The sequence below is a fragment of the Jaculus jaculus genome, chromosome 3, assembly GCF_020740685.1.
Source record: "Jaculus jaculus isolate mJacJac1 chromosome 3, mJacJac1.mat.Y.cur, whole genome shotgun sequence".
Taxonomy (NCBI): domain Eukaryota; kingdom Metazoa; phylum Chordata; class Mammalia; order Rodentia; family Dipodidae; genus Jaculus; species Jaculus jaculus.
In genome coordinates this window covers 189,120,958-189,143,910 of record NC_059104.1, presented here as the reverse complement: position 1 = coordinate 189,143,910, position 22,953 = coordinate 189,120,958, and the positions used below count along the sequence as shown (strand labels likewise).

The 22,953-nt window shown below is 50.2% G+C and overlaps 1 protein-coding gene across 6 annotated transcripts in view; it reads left to right on the top strand.

Moving 5' to 3' along the window:
- Positions 1-22,953, top strand: part of Nav2 (neuron navigator 2) — a 728,975-nt gene that overhangs the window by 321,312 nt on the left and 384,710 nt on the right. For 4 of the 6 annotated variants that reach the window (XM_045145594.1, XM_045145593.1, XM_045145592.1 and 1 more), the window contains exon 1: positions 8,401-8,748. The exons of 1 other annotated variant lie outside the window; for it this stretch is intronic. In XM_045145594.1, coding sequence (XP_045001529.1) covers positions 8,500-8,748 — 249 coding nt within the window. In that variant the 5' untranslated portion in view covers positions 8,401-8,499. Of the gene's footprint in view, positions 1-8,399; positions 8,749-22,953 lie in introns of those variants that run through there. One more of the 6 variants, XM_045145596.1, reaches the window with a different exon arrangement.

Genomic DNA, 22,953 nt, shown 5'->3' with positions numbered 1-22,953 from the left:
GTGATGCGCTTGTGCATGTACATAACATGCTTTGATCTTATTCGTTCCCCCGACATATCGCCAGCCCCTCACTCTCTATTTCAGTGGTACCCTTTAGGTTGTCTGAACCAGGAGAGCCTTCCCAGCAGAGGATCTACCGTCTGTGGTGCTGGGTGGGACCTGGACCTGGCAGCCTCAGTTCTTCAGCTCCCCAGGAGACTGCTGATTCCAACTCACCTGAGGGCTTGTTTAAAAGCAGATCCACAGATTCAGAATACTAGGTGTGCTGGGATCTGTCTTCTGGCTTAGACATCACTGGTCCAAGGTGTCCCCACATCCCAGGGAGCAGCAGCAGTAGCTGTGTCTCAGAGGCGAGCATCACCAGGAGGACTGGTTGAACACTTACCTTCTCACCCCTGGGACAAAACACTGGCCAGAAGCAGCTCATGGAAAGATGTTTTTTTTCTGACTGACCGTGTCAAGGGGAAGTTTCCTAATGGCAGGGAAAACGTGGCAGGCAGCTGGGTATAACATCAGCTGGGAGGAAGCAGTGAGAGCAAGCTAGCTAGCACTGGCAAGGGGCTGGGCTGTCAAACCCCAAGGTCCACCCCCAGTGACACACCTCTTCCAGCAAGGCTCCTCCTCCCAGAGGCTCCCCCAGCTGGGGATCAAGTCTGAGGCTCAACACACATGAGGCTATTGGAGACAGTTTACTTTCAAACCAATACAACCAGCACACATTCTTCGTCTCACAGCTGACACGGCTGCCCTTCGTGCCTGGGTGGTTACTGGCTTTCTTACCTGTTTCCTCAACTGTGAAGTATAGAAATGGTGGCATTGCGTAGCAGTCTATGAGGACTCACACCAGGGAGAAGGAGTTACAATGTACCATCATCACCAGCCCAGTGGCAACCACTCCTTGGGCGATGCATTTCCTAGTGCGCAGAGGTGTGGTACTGGAGCTAAGTATTTGTGCTAAAACCCTGCTTTACCACTTGCCCAGCTGTGGGATCTTAGGGATGACACCAAACCTTCTCTGTACCTTGCTTTTCCTCCTGAAAATGAAAATGATGCTAACCATCCCTCCTCAGGACTGTGGTGAGAAGGAGAGGATGAGTGTGCCTTAGTCTCTGGCACATGGTAAGAACATGTTCACACGTGACAGTTCTCTTCAGCCCCATCGTTAATACTGGGTCAACTCTGGATAATACAAGAGGGTTAATTTATTAAAAAGACCAGTTTGAAGCTGAATTCACTGACATCTCAGTTGATCGTAAGTTTTTCCTCATCTGTAATAGTGGAAGTGGGTGGGGAATTAAAAAAGAAACAAAAAGAGCTTGCTGGATCTAGCCTAGAGCTGGACAGATTTGGCTTCCTGTAGGCAGAGTCCTTGTGACCCCACAGAGTTACAGGGTGCCGGCCATCAGCTGTGTGCACTGGAGGACTCCGGTACTCTTCCCATCTTTTAGTTCACCTTGTTGTCCCCACACATAATGGATCCTCAGCCTTTATCTCAAAACTTTGTCAAGAGACATTCAGATCTGCTTGAAAATCCTATCCTACACCAAACAGGAAAATCAATTCACCAAGTAGAGGAAGGGCGGTGGGGAGGAGGGCGGTGGTGTCCACTCTTCTGGACTTCCCTCTGAATTTCTGCTCCCCTCAGAGTCAGGCCCTCGCTCATCTCTCTCTCTTTTCCCTGCTTTTCTTTCTTCTGCTCTAAAACAAACCCAGATTCAAAATGCAGCTCCTTGTTCATAGCTGTCCTTGACTGAAAGAAAAATCTAGTCTCTCACAGTTATTTGGAAGCCCAACATAAAGTTTTGTTTTGTACTGTGGTCTGGGTAAGTGTTTCCCAAAGGACATGTGTTGAAGGCTGGATCTCCGGCTCAGGCAGCTACTGAGAGGTGGTGGAGATGTTCGGAAGTGGTGGGGTCTACTGGAAGGGAGTTACGTCAGCTGGGATCTTGGAGCTGCAGTCCCCTCTTCTCTGCCTTTGCTTCCCGCCACTGTGACGTGCACGGCTCAGCTCCACCATGCTGTGTGGTGATGTGCTATGCCAACACGGCTCTACAGCCACTGTTAAAGAATCATGGGCTTCTGTAACCGGGAGCCAAAACCAACATTTCCTCGTTTAAGTTGTTGCATCGCCATATTTGTTACAGGGATGGAAAGCTGAGTAACATGTTTTGCCACTTTGCTCCCTTGTGGTTTCCTCAGAAATCTCTTCATGTCGCTCTGGCTTGATTTGCTCCATTCCTGGGGGCCCTTCACATCAAATGTCTTTCAGGAGATGGAAGAGCTCTCACTCGTGATAGTCAAGGCCAGGGCCTGACCCCTGCACCCTGGTCTGGCCTTCTGATGTCCAGCCACTCACTAGTGTGTCTTTGAGGCTTTGCACACAGAGGCTGTCTTGAGCAGACTGGGACCTCTCAGCCTTGCGGTTTACCAGTGCCTGCATTGGGAAGGAAGTGATATGTGGTTTATAGTCCCACTGATCATTTATTAACAGTCTCCTTCCTCCTCCAGGAGACAAAAGCAGCCGCAGTATAAATTTTAAATAAGAATGCTTCTCATAATTGTGCTGGGGAGGATTCAGCCCTTGTGTGTGGGCCCTGCTACGACCCTCTGTGGGATGAAGCAGGACGTCAGCAAGGGGAAGTTCCTGGACTCATAAAGACAACAGAGTCAACCCAGATCTCCGAGGGTCTCACCACCGAGGCTGGAGCAGAAACAACACTTCTCTCCATTACTCTTGGTTTCTTTGGTTAGCCATGTAAGTCACCAACAAGGCTGGCGACCACATGAACAGCCCGCCCTCCTCTGTGCCTAGCTCATCCCTTCTAGTTCAGTATTGGTGACGCTACTTGTCATTTATCTGTTTCCCCTTCTGGACTGAGAGGCAGCTCTCCCAGCTTTTGACTTGTGAGGGAGGATACTCCTCCAGCTGAGAAACAGTAGTTGCACCGCTCTCTGATGTCATGACTGAGCCACTGATTAACCACTGCTTTGCTGTGTCGTGTCTTTTAGTCAAGACCATGGGCTCAAGAGCCTACAAGTGCACACACATTCACACGCTAGCGTCTGCAAACAGAGGATCTCAGACTATGGCTCTCAAAAGTCAATCCAGGGAGTAAGTACTATGGTGTGCATTGATTTGCACTCAGACTCCTTTGGAAGGACATAGATGCAGGGTGAGTGGATGGGCAGACTTTCTGAAGAGTCCTTAAGCCAGTCGTAGCTTCTCTCCAGTCTAGCATGGGTGAGCTCTTGACTCCCCACTACTAAATGTGAGCATTTGTGCCATCTCCGAGATATGTGTCCGAAACTGCCAACTGTCATGGTTTGAATTAGCTGTCCCCCATAAATTCATGTTTTGAACACTAGGTCCTCAGCTGATAGCAATTTGGAAGGTGGAGCCTTGCTGGAGGAGGTGTGTTTTGGGGGATGAGCTTTGGGGTGTTAGAGCCAGCTCCTCCTTGCCAGAGATTTGGCTCACTCTCTTGCTGCTGTTTTCCACCTGCTCTGGCAGAGGTGGCGTTCAGCCTCTGTTTCGTGCCATGTCGTCTCCTGCCATCATGGAGCTTCTCCTTGAGACTGTCAGCCGAAGAAACCCTTTCCTCCCATGAGCTGCTTTTGCTGGAGGGCTTTGTTCCAGCAGTGAGCAGGTAACTACGACACAACTTACATCTTAGAAAATTAAGGGCAAGTATGCTTTTCAAAATAACCTACTGCAAAATAAACCAGTGCAATTATCTCCCTTTAGTACAAAATTGACTCAGAAATGTCTCATTTTCTATATCGTTCCAGAGTCTTGCAACACTTCCCCTCATCATTTATAACTGAGGGTCTTCAGGAGGCTGTGACTTCTCCCTAGATCCCTGCATTTTTTACTGACAGGCTGGGGCTTAGATGTTCTTGGCTCTTAACAAGGCTGTCTTCTTGGGAGGTCAGGCAGATGTGGTCTGTAAGTAGACGAAGGGTGAGGGGTGGGGCTGGTCACTCACGGGTCAGCGCTGAAGCCTCATATTCACACTCAGCCAATCACCAGTGGCTGCTGTTGAGGGGTAGGTGTGGCTGGTGCTTTCTGTCTGGTGCTTTCTGATCGGAGGATGGCTCTTACCACCAGGGAATATCCAAACTCAGGACCACCGGATGATCCTGAGAGCATCAGTAATAATTTCAAATTGGCCTGTACCTGACCGTTATGTGATTTTGAAAGTTTAGAATCAGAGGGTGAGAGAAGAGTTGTCAACGTTGGGATTTAAAATAGTGGGCTGAGTCAATATTTCATCTTTGTCTATACTACATAAAATAAAATTAATAAATGTTCTCCCAAGTCCTAGATAGCTTGTCCTTTCTCAAGCAGCTTGCCATTCCCTGAATACTGATTTATTTAGGTACCCATGCTTGCTATGCCATTGATTGAAATGACCGTTTTTCACATCAACACAGTATCCACATGGAAGGGGCACACTGACAGGAAATTTTTATATGCAGAGATAATCTTATTTAAAGAAGAATCTTATAATGATCTCATTTTGCCCCACATTTGTTATTTTTCCCCTTGTCTGGTTCAGATGATAAATTATTTTGCTTTAAAGAGAAAAACAAGGGTTTACGGGAAAGATAAAAGGGAGATGAAAAAATGTTCCAGGAAGTAGCAAATAAAATTACTAAAGGGATGAAGAGAGAGAAGGTGCACTGGTCTCGTCTGGAAAGAGGCCGCGTCAGAGTTTGGTTTTGTGATGACACAGGTGCACGTTTATTTACCATGTGCTTTAAATACCAAGGGAGAATGCACTTTTCTCACTTGTACTCATGTGACTGTCTCAGAACCCCAAAACTGACCTTGATGGCAATTTTTATTAAACTGGGAAATGAAAACATGACGGTTGCCACGACTTCCACTTTTGCAGCCCTGGCAGACATTCCCAGCTGACCAAGCCGCAGCAGCTGAGGTGAAGGCTCCTGTGTGCTGTCACCTAACCCTGCCAGAGAGCTCTTCTGACCCCAGCATGGACATGTTTGCGGTTCAGTTTATTTGTAAGGTAGAATCTCTGCCCTGTGGAGACTTCCTGACCCCTGTGATTCTTATGCATATGAAGGCTTGAGTCCCTGGAAGAATTCTGAACGCCTGCTTCAATGGGGCAGAATCCTTCCACTTCAGTATGCATCACAGTCACTGAGTCACACACTAATTGCTAGGTCCACTCCCCATTGGGAGATAAGAGGGTGAGGATTTTCAAACGAGTTTCCAGGTGATGCTCCTGCTGCCAAGAAGACCAGACTTTGGGCACTGCATCTGAGCCACGGGGATATTTTGGAATTATCTCTGCAATCTTTGGATGCTGTCAATGGCAATATCTTTCTACAACTCTTCATAATCTATGGGAACCAGAAGTCAAGGTTTAATATAGTATAACCTTTTTATTTCCTGATATCCCTGCTAAAAGGCAACCTCTCTGCTTGAGAATTGCTGCTAACACTAAACACTGATAATTTGTGTAGCTTTTGCTACCACTGAGCTATATCTTCTGCTCTTTTAAAAAGTACCTTACTTATTTGCAAGCAGAGATGATAGAGAATATAGGCCTACACCAGGGCGGCTAGCCACTGTAGACAAACTCCAGATACATGAGCCACTTTGTGCATCTGGGTTTATGTGGGTACTAGGAAATCAAACCCAGGCTGTTAGGCTTTGCAGGCAAGTGCCTTAACCACAGAACCATCTCTCCAGCCCTTTGCTTATTTGTTTGTTTTTGTTACTGTTGTTGGTAATTTTTGGGTTTTTGACTTTTTGAGTTTGGGTCTCACTGTAACCCAGGCTGACCTGGCATTTACTATGTAGTCTCAGGGTGGCCTCAAACTCACAGCAATCCTCCTACCTCTGTTTCCTGAGTGCTGGGGTTAAAGGTGTGTGTCACTATGCCTGGCGGCCCTTATTTTAAAAACAATTATTTAATTTATTTATTTATTTGAGAGAGAGCCCAGAAAGAGGCAGATAGAGAATGGCATTCCAGGGCTTCTAGCCACTGAAAATGAGTTCCAGATACATGTGTCATCTTTTGCATCTGGCTTTACATGGGTGTCGGGGAATGGGATCAGGATCCGGGTCCTTCGGCTTTGCAGGTAAGCGCCTTAACCCCTAATTTGGAAGGGGAGGGGGGGGAGGAAGGGGGGAGAGAGAGATCCTGCTCTGTTTTATTTTTACTTTGAAACAGGGTCTTATGTTGCTCAAATGGGCCCATGTCTACATAATCCAGGCAGGATTTGAATTCGGGTTATTCCTGTCTCCACCTCCAGAGTAGCAGAGATTATAGACCAGCATCCACCACACCTGGAAGGATTATGGTTCTACCAGATGAGTCTGTGGGAGACACACTCATCCCACAGCATCTAGATAACCGGAAATCAGTGCCATACGTGTTGTAGATCAGGTGGGCACAGAGTAGACAGAGATGATGGTGGGATGTAGGGCACCTTAATAACAGGGACACAGCCTTTACAGGTCCCTACACAGTCAGGCACTTGGACCACGTGAACATCATGTACCTATCTCATTTGGCCCCATCAGCGACTGCATTAGGGAAATGAAGTCAGGCCTCCATCCACTTCACTGCCTGTGAGACACTCATGGCATCCAGGAACGCCTGGCAGATAAAGAACTTGACCCAACCCAAATACAAGTTGTTCTGCATCCAGGGCGCTGTCTGTGACCATCCATGCAGAGGACTCACTCCTGTCTTCATCCATCCCGCAGGCTGAGTCAGTGAGGAGCCCAGAGCGCCACCCAGAGCTCTGCTGTGTCTAACCTCACCACTCCGAGAGAGCTGTGCAGGGCGCTCCTGGGCACTCCGAGTGAACTGCGCAGGGGGCTCCTGGGCACTCCGAGTGAGCTGTGCAGGGGGCTCCTGGGCACTCCGATTGAGCTGTGCAGGGCGCTCCTGGGCACTCCGAGTGAGCTGTGCAGGGCGCTCCTGGGCACTCCGAGTGAGCTGTGCAGGGACCTCCTGGAGCCTGCGGGGCCAAGCCGGGGAGGGCTGCGTGACACGGCCGCGTCGCCGGGCCTCTCCGTGCTTCCGCTGGACACGGTAATGCCCGTCCGTGGCCCGCGGCGAGGAGGGGCTATCTCGGGGCGGGAGGCTTCCCTGGCCATTGTATGAGCCTATAAATACTTCAAATACTCCAGTGAAATATGCGGCCTTTTGGACGCTGCCAAAGAAGCTCGCGGGGAGGCCCCGGGCCCGCCAGGAAGGAGAGATGGCAGGAGTGTCCTTCGGGCGGGGGAGGGGACGAGGACCCGCCCTGCCGAGCCCGACGGGGAAGGGACGGGGACAGGGCGTGCCTCCGGAAGACGCGAACCGTTACGGGGACCGGAGCGATTTGAAAAAGGGAAACCAGCCCCCCCCTACCCCGGGCCGCGCGTCCGAAACGGCATCTTTCAAAAGGTGGCTTCGGGGACGAGCGGGCGGGCGGCGGGGAGGCGCGGCCCGGAGCCGTGCCGCAGAGCGTCCACCAGCTCGCTTTGTACCCGCGGCCAAGCGCGGCCCCACGCTTCGGCTTCGGCTTCGGCGGCCCCGGGAGCCGAGGCCACGCCCCCTTTGCAGTACAAGCCGCGGACGCTGATTGGCTCTCCGCGGACCAATGGGCGCTCCGGGGCCTCCCGGGCTGTCAGCGCGCGCCCGGGCCGCGCCGGCCGCAGCCCCCATCGCCCGCGCCGAGCCCAGCAGCCCGCAGCCCGCGCAGCGTTCGCGGGGAGCGCAGCAGCCCGCGCCCAGCCCGCCGCGCGCCCCGGTGCCCGCGCTCTGTCGCCGCAGGCGTGCTGCGCTGGGTCGGGGTGGGGGCGCACGCATGTGCAGAGCCGCGGGCGCGCGGGCGCCGCAGCGCTGTGTCCGGGGGGCTTCTGGTCAGTGGTGACTCGACTGTCACGCCGGGAGAGAGACAGCGACCTTTCGCGGGCGCTGTGCGGCATCTCGGGTGACACTGCGGCGCGCGAGCGGACTGGCAGCCGCCTTTCGGTGGAGAGGCCGCGGGCTCCGTGCGCCCCGGGTCTCTCGGTCGGAGGTTCGAGTCCGCAGGCTCGTTTGTGGTGGTGGTTTCTCTTGAAGGCGGCCCCTCGCTTCGGAGACGCAGTGACCAGGGACTATGGGCGTCCGTGCCTCGGTTTCCCGGGAGGAGCTTTGTCAGGGTTGCGGTCCCTGAGCGCCCGGAGCCCGTGAGCAGGCCGCCCCGGAGGGGCGTGTGAGCCGGCTGCGGCGTTGGTGCAGGTGGGACCCTCCAAGCGCCCGCCGCGTCCCGCCTGCCGACCCGAAGGTCGCTCGCCCGCTCTTCCGAGCTCCCTGGCCTGGGGATTATTTTATTTTATTTTATTATTTTATTTTATTTTCTCTCTCCACTGGTGGTGGGCGCCGCGCGGGCTAAAGCCCGGCGCCTGCTCTGCTGCCCGCGCTGCCTTTAGCGGTCGCCTCCGCCGCCGCTGCCAGGGACTTGCTGGGAAAGCCGAAGCCCCGGGAGAAGATGCCGGCCATCCTGGTAGCCTCCAAAATGAAGTCGGGACTGCCCAAACCCGTGCACAGCGCCGCGCCTATCTTGCACGTGCCCCCGGCCCGGACGGGCCCCCAACCCTGCTACCTGAAGTTGGGAAGCAAGGTAGAAGTGAGCAAGACCACCTATCCCAGCCAGATCCCCCTGAAGTCGCAGGAACCGGCGGGGGAGGGGCTCCCGCTGCGGAAGAGCGGTTCGCTGGAGAACGGGTTCGATACCCAGGTGAGAGGCCGGGATACTGGGGGTGGGGGGGATGGGTGAACACTTCATTGGGGAGGTGGAGGAGCATGGCCACATCTGGGAAAGGGCTACCATGTGGGTGGTGAGGGGAGCCAGCCCCCTTAAGCTGGCAGATGGGGGGCAATGCAATGGCCAGTGGGTGTGGCCTGGGTGCCTGAGAATGAAAGGGTAGTGGGAGCCTGAGGCAACTTGAGTGGAGGAGGGTAGTGAGGTGTTCTCAAAACGTGTGTTGTAACCTGGGAATGTCGGGTATGCTGCTCCGAGTATGTCTGTCTGTCCGATTGTCTGTCTGTTCCGCAGAGGTTCTGACCCTGCCAAAGAATGGTCTGACGCCTCATTGGTTGGTCCCCGGGCTGGCCATAAAATTCAATTACAGGGGTAGGAACCTGCCCTCCTGGCTTGAAGATGGCCTGCCCGGCTGCATCCAGAGGGAGGCGGTCCAGGCTGCAGGAGGCTGCAGGAGGCTCCCAGGGGTTCAGCTCGCTGCTGCTGCCAGGGGCGGGGGCTGCCTCAGAATGGCGGTCTGGAGCGAGGCCCCTCCTTTCTGGGTAGTAGATGCCGGTTGGTAACTAGTGCTTGGGGACTTGAGGATGGGAGAAATGGCTTAACGAGAAATGGTGACTTCCACCTTCTTGACAGAGCTGGCATCGCCAGACTGGGCTGGCTATGCAGTCTCTTTTAAGGAAATCCTCAAGGGCCAATTGGGTTCTCTTGGCCTGCTGCCCTCCCTTCTGCCTTTCCCCGCTTCTGCTAGGAGGGAACAGGGGCACGCGGCATTTTCTTGGCTGCCAGTCAGCAGGGACTTTTGGGGACAGGCCGACCTGGCGGATATGACTGTCCAGTCAGGAGAGGCAGGCGAGATGGAAGCCCAGGGTGGGGGGGGGTTGTAGTTTGGGGTTGGTGAGTGTGTGGAGGGGTAAATGGCAATAGAACAGCTGACCCTTTTGGCACCAGCTTCCCCGCTGACATGTTCTCCACCTTCTGGCGCTTTCTATGATCAGACTGGGGCTCAACACATTCCTAGCTTTTTTGATGGAGGATCTGGAGCTGGAAGCTAAGTTGTAGGCAGCGCTGGAATTCCTTGCCAGGGAAGGCCCTCCACACAGAGCAGCCCCGTGCTGCTGCCGCACTTGCTGACATCTCCGGAAGCTGACAGCTCTGAGTGAGGGTGTGTGCGTGTGTGCGAGGAAGGGAGATGTCCTCCGCGCTCCTGGGCCTCCCCCGTGCTGGGCTGTGCGCTCTGACTTGTGGGAGGGCTCCGAAATGGGGGTGATCATGAAGAGGATTCTGGCCAGGGTTCCACCTCAGCCAGGAGCTGGAGGGGGGACTATGCTGGGGGGGGCAGGATGGTGGCTGGGAATGTGATACATTCACTCTAGCCCCATGAGGAGGACCCCAGGAATGAGAGGGAAGGCACGCGCTGTGCTAGTTCACAGCCAGGCTGCTGCTGCTTGTGCCCATTTGACCCTTTGGTTAAGAAACCTTGGCAGAGGAGTGCGGTGGGCAGGCTCTGCAAAGGTGATTCACCACCCTCTCCCCTGAAAAATTGCTCTCTGGCTTCTCCCTAGGGGCCAGTTTGGCCCTGCTCCCTGGAGACAGTCAGTGCTCCCCTCTGCACCATGAGGGCAGTTTGGATGGAAGGCTAAGGAATTTGGTCACCTTCCAGCCCACTGTCCTGGCTTACCAGCTTAGCCCCTCCAGGTTTGCTTGGGACTCTTCTCTGTGACAGGGACTCTCAGCCACACCCTCACATCGGAGTGACTTTGGCAAAGGAATTCCTTCACCTTCTTTGAACCAGGTGTCTCCATACTAACAGAAGGGTTGCACTTTCACCTTCTGGAAAAGTCCCTTGATTATGGTTTGAGGACTGTGAATGACTTGTCACTTGGTAATTCCCTGGTTTGAAACCTAGTGTTTATCATTGGGGGACATTTAAGAAATGATGAATTTAGTGGCAGATAATATCTTGTGGACTTCTGACTCCCTTTTATTCAGGGGATTTCTGGCAGGAGGCTGGGTTTTACAGTGATGTATAACCCAGGTGTTAAAGCCAGATAGGTATCAGTGGTGTGGCCTACTCCATTAACTTCTTTGGGCCTCAGTGTTCCCATCTGTAAAAATGGGCATTAAATAACCACAGGAATTATGGGAATTCTTGGTTGCTTTTAAGTTAGATAAGACAGGACTGTTCTCTCCAGCTCTTAGGAAGATACTGATTCATTCACAAGCATTTATAGAGCCTCTGCCAGGCGGGGTGGGAGGTAGGGGTTGAGCACTTAATGGGTACCTGATGTGTTGGGCTCTTTACACATGATCTCATTTATCTTCATAGAAGCCCTTGGGGCAGGTGTGACACCCCCCAAACAGTAACAATGATAATGATGACAAATCCTTGTATAGGATGTCTCAGGTGCCAGGAGTTGTTCTAAGTTCTGGACACGAGATGGCTCATTCTACTTTTACAACAATCTAATGAGATAAGTGGAATTATCTCCATTTTACACTTGAGGAACTCAAGACAAAGACTGCTTTAGGACCTTATGAGTAGTAGACTCCTTGACTGTGATGTACAGAGAGCCACAGAGGCTGCCTGGTCACTATGGGCCCTGATCTGTAAGACCCCAGCTTGACCATTGATGTGTGAGGCCCAGCAAGGTTTAGTAACTTGATCACACCATCCCAGGGTCTATAGTGTGCCTACTCTTCACCATAGTCTTCTTCCCTATGTACTGCTGTGGAAGATCTGCAAACAAACAAAATGTGCCCTGGGCCCTAAGGATGGTATAATCTAGAAGTATAACTTCTATACCCAACAGGGGACTGCCCACAGAGGGATAAGATGTCCTTGGGGATTAGAGACCCAAGGTACTAGAAGGAAAGCTGAGGTCTCTTGGACTCTTGACTTACAGGTCCTCATGGGCGAGGCAGGAGATGGGCAGGGCATCAGTGATGGACAGGAGTGGCTGGAGGGGAAGACACGGAAGGAAAAGTAAAGCAAAGGGCGGGGGAGAGCAGGGCCACACAGTGAGTGGGAGTGGGTGGCCCTTCATGCACCAAGGGATTGCTTTGGATCTGCTGTCTTCTACTTAAGATGGTCAGGGAGGGGCTGGAGAGATGGTTCAGTTGGGGAAGCACTTGCCTTATGAGCATGAGGCCCTAAGTTTGATCCTCAGTGCCCACATAATTGCTGGCTGTCGTGTCACATGCCTGTAATCCCAGTGCTGGGGAGTCAGCGGTAGCCCTGGAACTTGCTAGCCAACCAGTCTAGGTTGATTGATAAGCTCCAGGCCGATGAGAAACCTTGTCTCAAAGGAAGTAGATGGATGCCATTCATGAGGATGCCATTCCCAACCTTGTCCTCCTGCCTCCACACATGTACACAGACAGAGAGACACACACATGAACACATACTTGCCACACACCTATGCAAACACTAAATATATCAAATGTTGACGCAGAGAAAGTGAAGAGGCTGGGCAGGTGAAGGACTAGATGTGCATGCCACTGACTCTCTGGTGGTGGTCAGTAATGCATTTATAAGGTGATGGTGAGTAGCCGGGGCCATGGTGGCCTCTAAGGACCCAGCTCAGGACAGGGAAACAGTACCATTTCCTCTTCTTACTTTGGAGTTCAGAATATTTGATGTGGTCAAAGTAGGGAACAGGAGGGGACTCTCACACTCTGTCTTTACCTGGAAAATCTGCTTAGCCATTGCATGCTCATTCGCCCCCACACCCGACCCCTCACCATTAAGTGGTGCAAAGACTTGTAAGAAAATCACTGTTGGAGGCAGTCCATGGTCAGCCCTTCGGCCCCTCACCTGGTACCTCTCACAAACCTCCTGTGGTGGAAGCTGCTCTCCAGTAGCTCATCCCTCCTGACCCCATTCCTGCTACCAAGATATCTGGGCCTTCCCTGGAGAAGGCCCATGTAAAGCATCAGTTGTGGCCCCGTGTGTGAGTTATGGTGTGTGCAAAGAACTGTTGTAGATGCGCGTTCTGTGTTAGTTGGCACCTTCTGTGGCCAGCCTTCAGGCAAGGAGTGCTCTGAGCTGTTTGAGGAAGAAGGCATCAAGCACTTGCAGAGGAAAGAGATGACTCATAGGATACTTTGATATTTCCTGGGTTTAGGAGCTAGTGTTCAGCTCACAGCTCGTGTCTTTAAAAGAAAAACTTAGAGGTGGTTGAAATCTTCTGTGAGTGTTTTGGTGGAAAGCATGATGGGGGTTCCTGGGGAGAGTGCAGCTCCAAGCTCATGACCACTGACTCCTCACCCCCTTGTGTTTTGGTTGGAACCCTGGCTCCGCAGTTAGGCTTGATTATGGATGTGACTAGTGCATTCTTCCGACAGTGTGTTATTCCTCCCCTTCTCAGTCCTTACAGGGGACCGTGTGGCATGGTTATCTGCCAATGTGTGAGGATGTTCACAGTTCACATGTTACTGCTCACCCCATAGGTTAATTTGCTAAAGACACTTTGAAGGCAGTATTGGAGGCTTACTGAGAACATCATTACGTGTGTGTGTATATGTCTCTATATAAATACATGTACTTCTGGATATGTGTATTTGTACATGTATATACACTTACATGTACAGTTAAATACACATGGAAAAAGCTTCAAGTCCTGAACACATGTAATCCACACACATTAAAGAGGAGGCTGGAGAAGACCCAGCCCAAATTCTAGCTTTGACAATGGCTATGTTTACTCCCCACTTTTCACACACACTTTCTCCTTGACAAAGCTTTGAAGCAATCCATTTCTCTAGGTTCCTTTGATTTACTTACAAGACACAAGGCTTCAGCTGAGAGAGTGTTTTAATTAGGCCTCTGTGTATCTCCTGAAGCCAATGTAGACAGCCATACCACCCAGCACGATTTTGGCTGAAGGTCAGAAATGTTCATTTCTGTTTCAGCCTCAGTGGCAGGCACGGGGCATTTATGGAACATCTGCTCTGTGCCAGGTTGTCTGTGGTGCTCCTCACACCCTTATTATTCAATTTAAGACACAAGAAACTGGGCAAGATGGGAAATGGTTGGCAACATTTTGTGTGAGGAAACCAAGGTTAAGGCAAATGGTCAGTTGGAAACAGTTCTACATGGTGACTCGGGCTTCAGTGAAAGGCAGAACTGGATTCACATCTAGGCTAGGGCAGGTGACTTGACATCTGTAAACCTCAGCACAGTTTTGTTTTTTTTTTTTTCATCTGTGAAGCAGAAGTAGTGCTGCCTGTAGGTGGACTTGTTGAAGTATTCCAGATAGGACGCTGAGCACAGTGCATGCCCGTGTTGGGCAAAGAATACACCATACCACCTATTTTACCATCCAAGGTCAGAGCCAAGCTTGGCTCGCACAAGCATGCCACATCCCAAGCTCATGTTCCTTTCACCCTACCTCCATGCCTCCCAAGTGTATGGCTGACTCCACAGAACAACAGATGGTCTGCACCATCAAAGCTGACTGCACAGCAAGGACTTCGGTGGGTGAACTCAGAGCAAGAGGAAATTAAGAACAATGCCTTCCAAAGAAGTCATTTCCAAAGTTGTTTATTGAAACCTGCTCATTTTGTATTTGGCATGCCACATACTCTATAAAACTATCCCCAGCTGAGGGGTCTACAAGCCACACTTGCAGAAGGCCTCTTTTACAACTTGAACTGGTGTTATCAAGGTGGTGGGGTTGGGGTACATGTGCCTTTCCTGATAGCCCATCCCAGAACAGGACTCTGCATGGCACATCCCATTGCCTGTGCTTCTGTGTGCTGCCGATGGTTCCAGGGGCAGAAGGGAAGCCCCTTCCCTTCACAGCTGGCATGGCTGTAGTAGGAGCTGCTTCCTGTGACCATTGGGCTGGTAGGTGCTCCAAGGCATGGCCAGCTGCCCAGTAGTGTTTTACTAGCATCCCAGTGTTCAATGGCTACTCTGTCTTTGTGGTCACATTGTTCAAGGAGATGTACAATATGTTTCTAGAATGTCTTGGGCATAAAATGGGCCATGTGATCTGGTGAGCAAAGCTTGGTCAGGCTTTTGTGCATCTCTCTGCACTGGTCAATCGCGAGTGACTCATGGGTTTTCACAGGAGCTCCAAGCCACCCACTCACTGGTCATTCACGAGTGACTCAAGGGTTTTCACAGGAGCTCCAAGCCATCCACACAAACCTTAAGAATGACTCATGACTTTGAGCCCCTTTCCCAAGAAAACAGACACTCTCTTGTGTTTTATAGACAATGACCTCCCACGGCCTCAGACTGTTTATCCTCTCCTCTATATTATTATATATCATACATACCATATGTGATATATGTCATATGTAGTATTGGTGAATTTGAGGTTATTCCATTTCATCCCCATATTGCGGATAGAGAAGAGAGCAGAAGTGGGTTTGGTCAAAGTTATTCCTAATTCCCAGGATTCTTGGGGCCTTTGAACAAAATCAGCTCATAGTAATGTGACTGAATAAAAACAATTATAACAGACATCACTGACATGGATGGAGCATAGCCTCTGCACTGCCCAATCCTAGCCGCACAAGTATTGTTGCGTTCAGTCCCCACCAGGCAGCTGCTGCTTCTAGAAAACAACTGAACATTGCTCTGGGTGCTGTGACTTTAGTTCTGGTGAGTGACTTTTAGCCCTTGCTTATAGATTTCAGAAGTCACCTTCCTATCTGAGCTTCAGATACCCCACTTTTAAAATATCAACCAGGTCACTGCGTTGTGCCTTTGGAAGACTCTCTGGGCAGAATAACAGAGGCAATTCTGACAGAACTCTGCTTTTAGTAGCTTTCCCTTTAATGCCTCGAGGAAATGAAGTCTCAGAGAGGCTAGCTGACTGTTCCAATTGCACAGCTGGTAAGTAGTACCCCGAAGTTGACCCCATACATATGTCAACCCCCAAAGTCAAGGCTCTTACATATCAAGTGTAAAAGCACTTTGAAAAATATTTTTCAAAAAGTATTGTTAATACCAAATCAGAGTAATATGCTATAAAATTTCTTATGGTTTTCTATATATTCTGTATGACTCTCCACTCCCTTCTCTGAAACCTGGAAAAATAAAAATAAATCAATATGTATATATGCTTGAATTAATATATATGTGTGTATGTATACACACATACACATACATACATGGATACATATATATAATGCTTGAGTGTATATGTGCTGTTTGACTCCTCACTCCCTAACCTAGAATCTGAAAATATTGAAAATATTCTTTCAACATTAAACAAATATTAGTTAAGTCCTTGGTGTTTAAACCCCTAGTCTCCTGAAGCCACAAGGCCCATTCATGTTTATGTTGTATCACATGGTCCTGTCAATGCTAATGGCATTGGGGTGAAGTAAGAAAGTGTCCTTTTTCTTGGGGAAAATGCTATACAGTTCAGGCTGAAATATACAGAAGTGAGGGCACCTTCATATCAATAAAACTCTCAAATAGCTCAGGAGAAAACAGGTCATAAAATGTTTACAGTTGGTGAATTTAGGTGAAGATGGTATGTGCAATTCTTGTGATTTTTCTGTAAGCTTGAAAATTCTCAAAATTGGATGGGAAACAAACCAAAGCCCTTGATGAAGAGGACATGTTACCGATGCCCTTGACACCCCCACTTGCATCCGTGGAAGAGGAGCGCGTGCACACTTGCGTCTGTGCACATGCAGGCTAGCTCGTAACTGCCTGGCAGAGGGGCGCGTGCACACCTGCTTCTGTGCACATGCAGGCTAGCTCGTAACTGCCTGTTTGTGCACATGCAGACTAGCTCATAACTTCCTGGCAAGGTGTGTTTCGCCAGGCTCACGGTGCCTCATCAGCCTCGTCGGCCAGCACCTCAGCTCTTGAGCCATCTCTGTCGCCTGTTTCATCACCTTTGTGGTATGGTGTGGTCATCTCAACTTCATTTCACGAGGACTAAGAATGGTTGCTGATATTTTATGGGAATTACAGGATCCAATTTCTCTTAACAGTTTTTTTTTGAAGTCCAACATGACTCCAAACTGGCCAATTTAAAAATTATTTTGGCAATAAAGAATTATTTTAAAAAGTCAAACCTGGGGGCTGAGTAGATGGCTCAATGGTTCAAGGTACTTGCTAACAAAGCTTTCTGGACTGGCTTCAATTCCCCAGCATCCATGGAGAACGGATTCAAAACGTGGCACAAACATCTATATTTGCAGTGGCAAAAAAAAAAAAAAAAACAAAACCTTGTGACAAGTGCATGCATATGCACACCCATGTGCAAATAAATTTAAAAAGATTTTAAGTCAAGCCTTCTGGTTGAGCCCTACTGGGCTAGCCTCTGTGAGAAAATAAGGAATATGGTGAGCAAAGTTACCTTTTCTCTGCTTCTGCCTTCTTTTTCAGGCTTAGGGTCCTTGCCCAGCTGACCCCATGCATGCATCACTCATTCACATTTGTGCGGCTGTCAGTGCCTCTAGGAAGCTGTCTGCTCTCACTGTGATCTCTCTCAGCCTGATCTGCAGCCCCTGCTGGTTCTGGGACTGCTTCTGTAACAAGGGCATGACCAGCATGGGGCCGCGGAGGTGCCTCTCTTGGTCCTTTCTGCTACAGTGTCTGCACATGGGAAGTGTCTAAAGGTAGAAAAATAGGGTAGGGTGAGATAGAAGGTTTGGAAAATAGGAGTCAGTGGATACTGACCATGAGTTTGCCACCATTTGGATCTAGAATGCTCCTCAGAGGTCAACATTACAATCTTGGTCGCCAGCTTGGTGTTTTTGGAAGGTGGTGGGGACTTTAAGAGGTGGGGCGTAGGAGGAAATCTTGAGATTATTGAGGGTGGTCTCCTGAAGGGGATAGTAAGGCCTCAATCTTTTCCTTTTTCTCTCTGGGCATGGGGTGGGTGGTTTCACAACATCCCATGCTCTCACCATGATGTGCCATCACAGGTCTAAAACCAATAAGAAAAACTGAGCTATCATGACCTGGAACCTCCCAGATTGTGAGTCAGAATAAACCTTTTCTCCTGATAAGTTGGTTGTCTTCAATGTTTGCTGTAGTAACAGAAAGCTGAATAAAAACTTTGCTCATAAAGCTGTGGTCAAACCAGATGGATCCTGCAAACCTCCCTTTTGTGATATGAACCAAGAAGGTACTAGGATGAAGGAAACCAAATATAGGAGACATGGAGTGCACGATTGGTGAACTGGCCAAGGCCTTATTCCACACTCTCCTACACTTGTAAAACCCCATCAGAGGGAGTGTTGGGGAGAAGAACCCCTGTCAGAAGGAGTGTTGGGGAGGATAAGCCCCATCAGGGGAAGTGGCGGAGAGGATGACCCCATCAGAGGGGGTGGTGGCGGGGAGGATGAGCCCAGCAGAGGGGGTGGCGGGGAGGATGAGCCCAACAGAGGTGGTGGCGGGGAGGATGAGCCTGTCAGACGGAGTAGTGGGCTTCAACAGACTGGAACAGTCCTGCCTGCTTCCTCCTGCCCCATCTTGGAAGAATGATTGAGAAGGGTTGCGTGGGTCTGGTCTGCTCACAAAAAGGCAAATGTTGAAAAAAGTCCTAGGTTAGGACAGAGCTTCCAAGATAGATAATGACACCAGCTATTCATGTCACTTTTCATACTATATCACTGCTTTTTCCCTTCCTTGAACAAAATGACTGCAGTAGCCTGCTCAAGAAGAGAGGAGACTTACTAATTATTTGTTTGTTTGTTTGAGAGAGAGTGAATAGGTACCCTAGGGCTTCTAGCCATTGTAAATGAACTCACACACATGTGCCACCTTGTAAATCTGGCTTATGTGGGTTCTGGGGTGCTGAACATGGGTTCTTACAATTTGCAGACAAGTGTCTTAATTGCTAAGCCATCTCTTCAGTCCCAAGATTTTCTTCTTGAAGGGTTGGAGGCAGAGAATCTGAACAGCCTGGTACAAGTTCTTTTGCAGGCCCACCTTTGTAATGTCACCTTATGGCAGGTGGTAATGGCAGAGCATTCTGGAAACTTGCAGCTGGCCTCATTCCCAAATGGAAAGCCAGAGTGGGATCACAGGTCTCGTTCAGACTTCTATACCAAATTGCTTTGGCAAGAACTCACTCCAAAAGACCAGGGCGTCCTTCTGAATGCACACCCCCAGTGGCCTGTGGGCCTCCTATTAGGCCTAGTCTCTTCAAATACCATCTCTGGAGACCATGGTTCTGACCCATGAACCTTTGGCAGGGGCACATTCCATATCCAAGTGTAGCATATAATCTCATTCTTTCCTCTCACCAACTTTCAGAGGTAATAATATTGACCCTGTTTTACCAATAAGGAGAAAAATAGAAGACAGTGAGGATGCTGGCCTTAAAGTGGTTAGAGGACCTTGTCAGGTTGAAGAGGTGGTGGATACAATGACAGGATTCAATCCCAGGTCTTTTTGAGTCGAAGCCTGTACTATTGACCACAGTACCCTTTTGCTAGTAATGCAGAGGCTTGGGCCCATCCCAAGGTGCCATCACAGACCATCAAACCTCCAGCCCTCCTGCAGAGCCTGTTCCCCACTTTTCTCACCTTGGCCCTCCTTGCTGTTCTTATCAGGGACTCCTGTACTGCCCGTCCCAGCCTGTTGCCAGAGGCTCTGGTTTGTCCAGTGAGTCCTATTTGTCTCTGCCTACATCCTATTAGTCTGTGTATCATCTGCTGCTCTACTGCTGTGGCTGCTGTCCCCCGAGTCACCCCTGTGCTGTGAGCTGTGGGGCCCATGTGCCTCACAGCTGGCAGGAGCTCTTTCCTGTCGTCCAGCCATGCTTGGCTGGCCGCAGCTCTGCACATAGTCCCCATTTCATGCTGATTTGCTTTGATTCTTTTCAGACCTGGGACTGACGCACGTTTGCGTCAAGATGTGTGGGCTTCAAGTGTCCCAGAGCATTCAGACCTTCCGGAGTATGGACTTTGGTTGCTAACTATCTTGAGACCAAGGAAGGCAAGCCCTGGAGGCAGACAGTATTTTGGTGACAAATCAGACTGGGAATGAGCAGGCTTACTTGAGACAGCTGCTTCATGGGCTGTGCCTGTAAGGACTGGAGACTGCACACCTGAACCCCTGCAGATCTTGGAGACCATCTGTTCCCACCACTCCATCCATGGTCCAAGTGGGGAAACCATGGCCCAAGGAAGGTGTGGCGTACTTCAGTGCCCCAGCTCTGAGGTCCAGAGTACTAACCTGAACCCAGGCCTCCTGCCTCTCTAGCCAGATTCTAGATGCTGGACTCTGAGTGGCCTGTTGGTTTGAAGCAATGGGCCAGGTCTGTGCTACAGCATTGACCCTCCTGCCAAAAACTGTAAATGACTATTCCTGACCTTTCATAAGCTTGCATCTATGTGGCTTAAAGAATCAGAAAGCTAGGACCCTCCTTTTAGATGGTATGAGAATGACAAATGGCTATCTGCAGGCCTCCTGTGGGCCATCACATTAGATATGTCATCTCCTTTATGCCTCACAATTGGATAAGAACGGTGCATTTCATGTGTTTTATATATGCAGTTCAGAACCAAACAGCAACTCAACCAAGACCACATATATCTAGGATTGTGATCCTGTGACTCCAAGTCCACATGCATTCCACTCACCTCCTATATGTTCCCAGCCCCACACTGGAAATCAGAGAGACCTGAGATACTTTCCTACTGCCTTTTCTAGGCACCAGCTACCTGCTGTCTCTCATGATGGTGGGGCATGGAGGGCACTCAGTGAATTGTGAACTGTGGCTCGGAGAAGTCACTCCAGGCTGGCTTCATTTTCCCCAGGGAAATGGCCGTATTTCAGAGGGCCAGGCTGGGCTGGGCTGGGCTGTGCGGAAACAAGAGCAGTTCTCACACTAGTGTCTGATGTGAGCCACATAAGATCACTAGTGGTTCTGGAGGTTACTCTGTGTCCTACTTAATGTCACAAAAGCAGTACCCTCTGAGCTAGGTGTTTCTGTGATGGTCTCCATTTTACAGATAAACTGAGGCACAGAACATCCTGAGTGGAGGATGGGTTGCCAGCCCAGGTGGTGACTGCAAAGCCTGCCCCACTGCCTCTTCTTCTTGGAGCCTGAGCCTGAGGCTATGTGAGGGTGAGGAGAGAGGCTGTGTAATGCAGGTCCCAGAGAGGGCTGGCAGCCTAAAGCCCTCCAAAAACCCAGCTAAGCCTCACCTTCCCAGGTAACCGAGGGCTTCCCAAGATGCCTCCACCTTGCGTGGAGAGGAGAAGCTTTAGTCCTGGGAAGAACTAAGCTAGTGGTCATCATGGAGACCACACTGACCTGGTGGATGGACTTCTGCTTTCCCTGGACCTCTCTGCTTCCTGCTCATTCAGACTCCCTTTTCCTCACGATTGTAGAGCAGAAACCAATATAAACCGAGTAATGTTTAGCTGGCTAAAAATATGCCTGCTTTGTTGTATTTTAGACAGATGTAGATTTAAGGTCTAAGAATTGCCCACATCTGCAGGTCAGGCATGCTGGTATACTTTGTAACCGGAAGCTGCTGGTTTCTATTCCAAAAGACTGGAATTCAGTCAGAAACTTGCCATTTGAAAACACCAACTCTTGCCACATTCCAGGGCTGTTTTTCAGAGTGTCTTGTCACCTGAATTCCAAGGAAACAGTCCAGGGGCGAGGCCAGGCTGGCCTTACTAACGTGGAACGTTCTTCAGGTGGAGTGGTTTCCAAGTGACCTCGGGCTGGCTCTACACAGGCTGTCCTGTTGCTTGTTGCCTTTGGACCAGGGTCAGGGCAGACTGGGTGCTTATTATAGCACTAGAAGGAGGGCAGGCGTATCAATAAAAGCCAGGGAAGGAAAAATCCATTCAGCAGTTTCAAAATATCTCTCCCTTAATAGGACAGATTATTTTTGTTTCTTAAAAACAACTGGTAAATCTTTTTCCTTGAAACAGTTGGAAAGAGTGGCATAGAAGGTTGTTTAAAATAGTGGTGGGAGCTGTGATGGTGGCCTATAGACTTTGCCATCCTGTTCTATTCACACGGGGGAGTTCTTTCCAAAGGATCCTTGCTCCGACTTGCAGGTGCTGGAAACTTAAACTAAATCACAAAGACTGTTTTCTTGCTTTTTCATTTTAATGATAAGGAAGCTGAGTCTCAGCCTTTGCACTTGCTGCTGGAATGTCTTCCCCAGATATCTGCAGCACCCATTCCCTCATCTTCAGGATCTTCTCAGTTGTTATCTGATCAGAGCTACCTTTTTGGACCTCTCTCTCCCTCTCTCTCTCTCTCCCTCTGTAAAATTGCAACGTCCTTCTTAGGTCGTGCCTTGCCTTGTTTCGTTCTTGTACAGAGCACTAGCAGGCTTACCTATACATGTTAAGAAGTTGATTAGCATGTATCTGTCTCTATTACACTGGCAGCACAGGAGCCTGGCCTCTGCTGGCCTTGGTCACTGCTGCTTCTCCTGCACCTAGGACAGAGCCCAGCACACTGAGTGCCTACTGAGTGTGCACTGGACAGAAATCGTGGCTGTGCAAGGTTGCAGGCAGAGCCGGGCTGGCATGCCATGCTGACCGCAGGCCCAGGCCGGCCTGCCTGGGATCCACAGCTTCCCCTGGAAGCTGAAGGGCTGCAGCTCTATCCCATCAGTGACTCTGCTCATGCAGCGGGGACTGAGTAAAGAACACATGTGGTGGGCTGGTTGCAAGGAGGTCACATCTATGTCCATCACACAAGGGTCTTACCTGCAGCGGACTGTTCTGTCTGAGTAGAAGACTGGCCTGTAGGCGCAGCGTGGAGGCAGGAAACAGCTCGCCAAGTGGCGCTGACTCCACTCGGGCCTAGCTTCTCCTTCAGTCTACTGGTCTGCTCACCGTGCTCTGGAGGTGTGCTCTGCAGACACCAGTGGTGGCTTCTCCCGGAGCAGGGCTTCAGGCCTCATCCTGCTTTTCTGATCTGAATGTCATTTGGATAAGATCCCAGATGAGTACTAGAGAGATGGCTCATTGGTTAGAGGCGCTTGCTTGCAAAGCCTTCTGGCCTGGGTTTGATTACCTAGTATCCACATAAAGCCAAATGCATGAATGAAGTGGCACATGCATCTGGACTTCTTTTGCAGTGGCAAGAGGCCTGGGTATGTTCCCTCCCTCCCTCCCACCTTTCTGTAAGTAACAACTAACAACAAAAATTCCAGATGACATGGGCCAGGCAGGCAATTAAGTCCTTAATTTCAGAAGTTCCTGAAGAAGACTTCTCC